At 29.9% G+C, this 9,294-nt stretch overlaps 1 protein-coding gene across 1 annotated transcript; it reads right to left on the minus strand.

Moving 5' to 3' along the window:
- Positions 1-1,043: 1,043 nt before the first annotated feature.
- On the minus strand, positions 1,044-7,646 carry LOC105619756 (26S proteasome non-ATPase regulatory subunit 2-like). Its single transcript, XM_012201273.1, has 16 exons — positions 7,611-7,646; positions 7,413-7,469; positions 6,904-7,262; positions 6,467-6,643; positions 5,967-6,153; positions 5,218-5,514; positions 4,729-4,811; positions 4,309-4,544; positions 3,939-4,077; positions 3,703-3,823; positions 3,359-3,558; positions 3,055-3,145; positions 2,460-2,747; positions 2,059-2,253; positions 1,798-1,992; positions 1,044-1,166 (listed from the first exon to the last, which is right to left on the minus strand). The coding sequence occupies exons 1-16, from the start codon at positions 7,644-7,646 to the stop codon at positions 1,044-1,046; spliced, it is 2,784 nt and encodes a 927-aa protein (XP_012056663.1).
- Positions 7,647-9,294: the final 1,648 nt, after the last annotated feature.

The following is a 9,294-nucleotide window of genomic DNA, read 5'->3' on the forward strand; positions in this document are numbered from 1 at the left end:
GTGGATTTAACAATAACAGGAAGTATGTTTTAACCATATATGAATTATCATATCCAATTCATAGTAATTTTCGCAATATTTTGGAAGTAGCATAAAACAAGTTTTGAAAATGTTCAAATCGAGTATTTATAGCATCTATTTGAGTAATGCTTTTTAACATTTTCTAAAGGAAAGAGCTTATATAGTATTTCAAAAAGGAAAACTTCTTAAAAAAGTCATAGAAGAATATTATATGTATAATATTATATAATACATAAATATTATATGCTGCATATATAATATTTAAATATTTATAAATATATTAAATTTTTTTAAATATTATACTCATTATATTTATAAGACATTTTATAAATGTTAGACATACAAATTTATAATATTTTACATTTAAGGAAGAGATGTATTTTGTGTGCGAAACGTGTAAATCACTTTCACATATCTTATTATATTTCAAAAGTTATTTCATGCTATTTTCAGGATACGCGATAATTTTACCAGATTACTATGATTACTATTGATTACTATTGATCAAGTAAAACTTTTAATTTTATGGATACCACAGTGATTATCCTCCACCCTTAAATTAGGTCCTGCACAGAATTAAAAAAGTTTCGAAGTAATAGCCGAAGCAGTTAAGCTGATATCGGACGTACACGTGTCCAATGAATAGAACCGATTTATGCAAAGCGAATAAAGTTGAATTTTCATATATAGATAAGAAACGCGACGTATCGAAGTTTTGACTGTTACGCCGTATGATTATTATATGTAGATGAGTTTACTACGTATTCGAATATGCATGCGTGCAATAAAATTGACACGCTTCGTTCGAACGAAGTCACCGAACTATACTACAGACGCGGGTGCGACGTTTTATCAAATCAGCTGCGTTTTATTATTCACACATTTCGCCCCCTTATCTTAAGTCATGTGCCTAACAAATAAAATGTCGTGGGACATTTCATGCGAGAAAGAGAGGAATTGTTAATCTTACAAAGCGTCTCACACACGCTTTATATAAGACTTATAATTCCTACCAAGGCATCTTAGATTCTTTTGAAGCGACGATCTTTCAGACGATTGATCTGATCTTTAGATCTTTGTATTGCCTTGAGTAACAGTTTCATCACGAAGAAAATCTGACTTGCTTCATGATCGCTAACATACAACTTCAATCATTTAAGATCATTCATTCATTTAAGATCAACACTGTAATTTTCCTTTTCTTTTTTTTTTTTCTTTTTTTTCTTTTAAAAATGTTTTACTCGCATAAAAACATTCGTGTAATCCCCTTTTGATTTGTTCTTATTATAAATAAATTTCATATTTTATTGATTTTGTATACGAGCGATATTCCTGATCATGGCGCAACATTATTGTTCCCACTGTGCAATGCGAACCAATGTATGTTTCTGTTGTATAGAGCACATTGCTTCCGCTAGTCCCTAAAGTTAAATAAATGCAAAACATACGAACAAGCTAACAAAAGTTACTATCACTATTGCGTTAATTATCAAACAGCTTATATCCCACAATAAAGGCTACACGCACAAGACTTATTTCCTGACCTGTTTCATATAGATCCTCGGAGAAAAGCCTTTTAATTCCCGTCACGTCCCATTTGCAGACGTTTGCTGGTATTGCCTTGCTTTGACAAAAAAACTCATCTAAATCAAAAGGCAATTCAAAAGGACCACTGCAGAACTTCGAACTCGGAGCTTTTCTAACTCGTTGCAGTCTGCTATAAAAAATTCACATTAGATAGAAGCGTCGCAGGATATAAGACTAATACGAAATTACTTTTTCACGAAGGATTACGAAACCCTCCAGCACACTAGAAAGCGGCTCGTATTGATCCGACACTAATTCCGCCTTTTCGCCCGTGCACAGCAATACTGGTGTAGTTTGTACATGACCGCCAACAATAGATTTCGGATTACCTGCTTTCCCCACAACATCCACGTTTTGACCGATTCTTACCGATACCGGTAAATTCTGTAAAGTATTGATAATATTGTTTCTAAATCTGGAATATTTACATCCTACAATCCTTTTGCATACCGTAAGATTTTCATTCACAGTGACCAGCCATCTTGGTTCCATCGCGATCGCCAAGCAGTACATTAAATAATGAGATTGAGACAATATGAGATTTCTGCAATCTAAACACGCAACGAGAACGACCATCAAACCAGCTAGGGCGGTATAGTCTAAAATTTTTGAAGAGTATCGCAAAGGCGATAAAGATAAAGTGCCCTAAAAGAAAAAATATAATACATAAGGATGCAACTTTTTAAAAAAAAAGAACGATCATTAATAAATTTTCATTTTATGTTAAAGAGAAACGAATCAATTCATCAGAAAGAAATTGTTATCTGTTTATTAACTGATTATTATTAACTGATTATCATTATCTATTATTATAAACATTTTTATTGGCCCGACTTTATCGAGTCTTTTACCTTGCCCAGATGCACCAAACCTTGAGAAATACGCACAAAGAACAGGTGAGAGGGATTCTTCGCATAATAAGCAGCCAGCTGTCTCAACATCGTTGCCAATCGCGCATTGTTGGTACCTGCACCTACCAGACCGAGGGCGAAAATCGCATTTAAAGCGACATCGGCGTCATTGTCGTGGCTGTATTTGTTCAGCACGTCTACAACAGCTGGGTCAGCATTCGACAGAGAGGATAAGGCCAATGCGAGAGGCATAGCACGTCGCGCTGGCGTTGGCCCATATCTTCCAACCTGATTTGTTAAGCAATTGTAATCGTAACGAGGATTCAAGGGATCATAAGAATCATTCCCAACATAAATATTAATTAAAGTCGATTACACTTCTAACTAATCTTCCGCTTCTAGTTCTATACTACGAAAGGAAAGAGAGTTAAATCGCTGTGAATGAATTATAGGAACCCATAAACATTAATTAAGGTGAATTGAGATTTGTGATGATTGATAAATGTTTTTATCTCCTTCCGTCTTAGGTATTTATAGGAGCATAAATATTCATTACAGTTTATTGAGGTCTCATATGGATACTTAATTTTTTTACCTGACCAAAGATCCTCGAATTTTCTTTTCCTTCTCCAAGCCCAACTACACCTACCCCAAGGGATGCTATAGCCTGTGAAACTCCAATGTCTCTGAAATTAATACAAACATTGATTATTTTTTAACTATAATTATTTAGTATTAAATATGTGGAAGCAAAAAATTAATTTTTTTTTCTCAAATTATATCCATGAAAAAGTTACTTATTTATATTTGCTATTCTAAATTATTATTTATTGATAATTATTTATTAATAATATATCTTATTTAACATTTTATATTTTTACTTTTAATGATACACTTACTTAGCAAGTTCTTCGATTTGATTATCGTCTTTTTTATTCTTTTCTAATTTAAAACTTTGTGATCTTTGATCGCAACAACTTGGTATCGGAGTATTTTCAGGTATTGCTTTTGTGGTCATTACTTCCTCAATTGTTTCCGAACAGATCCTTAATAATTCTTGCACTATCAATACATCACCAGTGCCCGCATATGCGCAAATCTAACAATTACTTTCATCAGATTTGAATTGATTTACGATACTTTTCGAAGAAGTTACGCAATTATAATAATCTTTTGTTATATGGATTATGAAAAACTTTCTCATAAGATAATTTTCGAGAAAATCATAACAATTTAATTTTACTTGTAGCATAGTTTGCGAAGCAAAGTTATATGGTTCCGGCAAAGCCTCCAGGGCTGCGGATGGTGTTTCTATAGCATCTCGAGTTCCCATATAAATCATTCCTAGGGCTAACGCCAAAAATCTGCGTAATAAAAATGATTCCTATGTTATACCTACACATTTACATATAATATTTATAATTATTTATGTATGACTTTTTATGTAAAAGTCATTATCCATAAATATAACAATTATACCTGGAATGTGTAATAACAAGTTCCTTTATAGATAGTCCCAATAATTTCAATAAGATTGCTGAAGATACATCGGAATTTCCTGAGCCTACATTCACAAGACCCAAAGAAATGGCAATCAGCGATAACACTTGTATATTATCTGAAAAAAATTGTAGTTATATGACGATTAATTATTTTTAATCGTATAAATATAAAATATAATAAAATATATGAGAGAAAGAACAATTTTTTAGAGAAAGAACAATCTCATACAATTTAAAAAATATCAAAATTATCTTTAATTTTTTTATCATTGAAGAAGAGTTCATTCTTTTATTTTTTAAGCAAACTGAATGAAAAAACGAAGATTATGTGCGTAAAATTACATTACTTTGCTCATCGGCTAAAGCTCCAGAAAGAAGTTCGGTGACATCTTTTCTTCTGGATCCAGCGTAAGCCAGACCTAATCCTAGGATAGCTCCTATGCGAAGGATTTGGCTGTTTGATTTTACGTACTCGCTGAGAAGTGCCAAAGCCGGATCGCATTCATTACGAATTCCGCAATTCACCAGTCCGATTGCTAGCAAGGCACCGGATTTCACGTAGTCTTCGTTCGTATAAAGATACCTAAGCGGATAATAGAACCATCAGTAAGTAAGCTCAAAAATAAATAATAATAAATAAGTTCTTTTTTCTATTAATGATTTATTATAATCTTATTATATCTTTTTCCAAAGAAAGAAATGTTTGAAAAAGTTAGAATTAATTCACGATAAAGATTAATATATTTTTGCTTGGAATTTATACTAACTTGTCAATGGGAATTAATCCGCCGTCGACATCCCACATATGTATCAAACCCAAAGAAGCAGTAGCTGATAACATTCCATGTTCCTGGAATGTAAAAAAACTACATGTTTTTATTTGCGTTGCAATATTTTTATATTATATAACTTTTTAATCAAAAGATATATTTAATATTTATATATATATATATCTCAATCCTTCTTTCTATAAAGTATGATAAATAATTATTATTCATATTTTCCATTACACAAGAGACCAGTATTTATATTTAAGATTTTCTTAAGTACAGTCTTAAGATATCAAGAATCAATCACAAAGCTGTGTGTATACATCAACATCTTAAGATATTATTTAAGACAATCTTGATAAGAATCGATTATGAATACTGGTCAAAGATTAATTAACTATATAATTATTTAATATTAAAATTCTGGAAAATTAATTGGCATTAACTAAGATACTCTTCTTAAATTATTGAAAAATTAAGTTAAACCTTATTTTTATACACCCAACAATCCGATGTGTTTGCCATCAGCTTGTCCTGGCCGAAACCTGCGTGCACGAAACCAGAAACGAAACTCGCCGCTAAATTCGCTCTAGCTGAATCATGTTCCATTTGTCTAAATCCGCTTACCAACCAACTCTTGTAGATATCTTCTGGGAGCTTTGGCTCGAGTATATCAAGCTCTCTGGCAAGAATTTGGAAATGAGTGTTTACATGGCCATTGCTGAGGATCGCTTCGATGTCCTTAGCATCGTTTCCATGATATTCCGACCTCAAAGGTTGATCCTATTTAGTAAACAGATTACTGTCAATTTCATCTTATTGTCAATTTATTGAGTAAATTAATTTTCTTTTAATTATTAATTTCTTCAAAATCAAAACGTTATCTTTATAATTATATCCCTTTTTTTTAGCTTAGTTGATTCCTATTAAATTCTTGTAAAGGATAATTAAAAGATATACTTATTATTGGATTAAAAGGAAGAAGTAGAAAGACGCTTAGAGATTGTGTAATTGTTGTTTATCATTTAATTTATTTAAATTAATTTACTTTCTATAAAAGAAAGTTTAGCTATTTATATTACGATTTATACATTTACATATTTCTGTATATGAAATTAATGGAATGTAGGGCATTTCTGAATCGCTATTAACATTGTCTTACGCACTATGCTGCTTCTTCCTCTGATCTTATGAAATAAAGTCAAATGCTATGCAGATATTATGCAAGGAGTTACTTGCAGACGGGAGAGAATAAAGGCTAGTTGGTTCCTCGTCAAAGAATCGGGACAAGCGGTGAAGCACTTGAAAACAAGTTCCGAATTTACAAGTTGCAGCGCTACCAAAATTGCCCTCGTATACTCGTTAAACTTTAGATATTGCTCCGTAGCAAATTCTAATATTTGTCTTCTTTCTGTCTCTTCACTGAATTAAAAATACGTGTAGTTTAACAAGTAATTCAATCATACAAACGCGAAGTAGATTAGAATTTATTGAATAGTGAATAGCTTAATATTTTTAATATATTTTATTAAAATATGCAGCTATATTTATATTTTAAACATCAAGTTGTATAGCTTAAAAAAATTACACTTCGTTCATAAATGAATTGATGTTTCAAATTATGTTCAATACAAGGATAATTTATTTTATAAAATCTATTAGATTTGCTTTTATTAAAAAAAAATAAGACCAGTACACTTTTAATTATAGTAATATTATCCATATTAAACATTACCTGTAAGCCGCGCAATTAATTAAATAATAGCACACACGCGCAAAATTTGTAGGCTCTAGGTATTCCGCGAGAAAATTCAGCTCGTCAATTTCCAGGCATAAATCACATGCTTGTATTTCCGCATTGTGTCTCGTGTCGAACGCTATGATGCTCTTGATCAAAGGTGTAAGACGTTTTCTAATACAAGAAATATACTGTGTGAATGTGTATTTCATATTGTTCTTATTACCTCTCGGTGTTGATATAAATATAAAACTGAGTATTAGGAATATGTAACAAGGAAGTGATATCTAAATTTCTGCTACAAATTGTCGCGTCATCATAAAACATTTTATTTGTATAATCATATATGTATTTATTATATATTCATATTATATAATCATATATGTATAATTTTTAAGTAATATATGATGGTACTACTATATAATATATTTTACCGGATCTCACGCTCCTCTTTGATCGGTGCATGCGTCCATTCATCGACGATCTGTGCCTCGAGTTGTCGCACGTATTCATGGCCCCATTCCCCGGGATTATCCACTGCTCCTTTGATACAAAAATCCAGACAGTCTCTGGATTCCGGAGTAGCTCCAGCGAGAGCGAGTACACTCAGGATTTCTGCAAAACGTATCTTTGCTTCTTCTCTTTTGAGTCTTGCGTATGTGTTGCGCAAGTTCGGATAAAAATTTCTCAAATATTTAAGAGGCTTCGGAACGGATGTCATCGAAGTCGTGGATGTACGTATCAACATTCTCAGATGATTCAATGACAGCAACATAGCTATTTCATCTTTACCCTGATATGAAAATATCAATTATATACATATACATGCAATTTCTTTTCTAAGATAGCAATTTTTTAACTATTAAAGAAAAAGTTGAATTTTAGATATATTTTATTCTAAATCGAAACTGTTTCAAAAATGAAACTGTCAAAATTTATTTACTTGTAATATATCAACTGCTTGTAGTAATTCTTCCTGTAATTTCTTATCTTCTTCACTCTATGTAAAAAAGTGCAAAATGATGTTGATACATATTCTATTTTTAATACAGACTGATATTTAAATTCACAAACAATATATATTCTTATAAATTGATATTTTAACATTTCTTGCAATTTTTAGTCAATATTATATGCTTACCATATCACTTTCCTTATCTTGATTACGTTTATTCATCGTTTTACAAATATTTTGCCACGATTCAATAACGTTGAATTGAACGATTCAAAAAGCTTTAATTAATATATTGTCAAATAAATTTTCGTATCCGTCATACGCAGCGTACAGCTTTTGTTTCATTATTTTTCGGGAACCAACATATGTGGTGACGATTAAATATTTATTAAAGTTCGTGTTATAGCCGCTGCTATTTCTATTAAATCATAAAATATATAAAATTTCCTTTTATATGTAAATATCTTGAAAAAATATTTTTCAAATTAATACATATTAAATACGACAAAAAACGCTAAGAATGGTTAAATTTTGGATGTTACAATTAATACATTATATATTTTTTTTATTAAATCAATTTATTCCAGATATAATTGCAAGCCGATAACATTCGGTTTCAACACAATTTCTATAAAATTTGGTTAAAATCAGTTTTAAAATGTGATTCAAGCGTATACCAAAAATTAATTCTTTATTCATGACATATTTTTAATCGTAACACAATTAAAAAGTTAGATGATGTTTGTCTTGAAAGTTATAATTTATCCATTAATTAAAAGCAGATCGAAAGCAATTTTATTTTATTGATATTCTTTCATTCCTTATAAACTTACATTTCTTATAATATCTTTATATTAAACTTTAAATAGACGAGTTTTTTAATTAATCGATTAATTAATCGCATTATACGTAAATGCAACTTTGTTCCGTAAAAGCTGCATTTGTATGTAATACATCAATCGATTAATCAATCGATTAATTAAAAAACTCGCCTAACACTTAAGTAGAAATTTCTTTTTGAAAGAAATAAAATTTCCTTTTATATGTAAATATCTTGAAAAAATATTTTTCAAATTAATACATATTAAATACGACAAAAAACGCCAAGAACGGTTAAATTTTGGATGTTACAATTAATACATTATATATTTTTTTTATTAAATCAATTTATTCCATATAATTGCAAGCCGATAACATTCGGTTTCAACACAATCATTCTGAAATGCTAATAATCCCCCTCTTACTTTCTTTTTTCTTTCTAATTTAATTTAGGAGGGTTATCGGTTCGCAATTATATCTGGAATAAATTGATATAAAAAAAGAATATATAATGTATTAATTGTAACATTCAAAATTTGAATTCTTGGCGTTCTTGGCGTTCTTTATCGTATTTGATGTATTCACATACGGTGCTTAAAATTCTTAATAAATGAATACGTATTATTTTCTTAAAGTTATATTCTTTATTTTATATATTAAGAAAATATATTAATATAATATTATCATGTAATTGATAATTTGGGAAAATGGAAAAGAAAGGTTTATTGTTTGTCATAAAATAAAATTTGGCATAAAATTGCAATAAATATATCAAATTATTTTAAAATATAACTATTATTTTTAATTATAATAATTATATACAAAATATATCGTTAGTATTAAAATATATATACAACAAAAATAGTTGATATGTAACAGATTAGAGTAGTGCTCTCAAATAAAATTTGTTATTTTCAAAATTGATTTGTCATTCGCATTCGAACATTTTAATGTGAAGGAATCTTACAGACATTCATTTATTAATAGAACGCTTTTACTGTATATATATATATATATATGTGTGTGTGTGTGTGTGTGTGTGTGTGTGTGT

The sequence above is a fragment of the Atta cephalotes genome, assembly GCF_000143395.1.
Source record: "Atta cephalotes unplaced genomic scaffold scaffold00022, whole genome shotgun sequence".
Classification (NCBI taxonomy): domain Eukaryota; kingdom Metazoa; phylum Arthropoda; class Insecta; order Hymenoptera; family Formicidae; genus Atta; species Atta cephalotes.

Excerpts from the sequence above, each read along its gene's own strand:
- LOC105619756 (XM_012201273.1), bottom strand. The coding sequence starts at position 7,646 with ATGAATAAACGTAATCAAGATAAGGAAAGTGATATG. Across the intron at positions 6,644-6,903 it reads AAAGAGGAGCGTGAGATCCG|AAAACGTCTTACACCTTTGA; the intron begins GTAAAATATATT and ends TTCTTGTATTAG. Across the intron at positions 2,254-2,459 it reads GTTTGGTGCATCTGGGCAAG|GGCACTTTATCTTTATCGCC; the intron begins GTAAAAGACTCG and ends TTTTTCTTTTAG.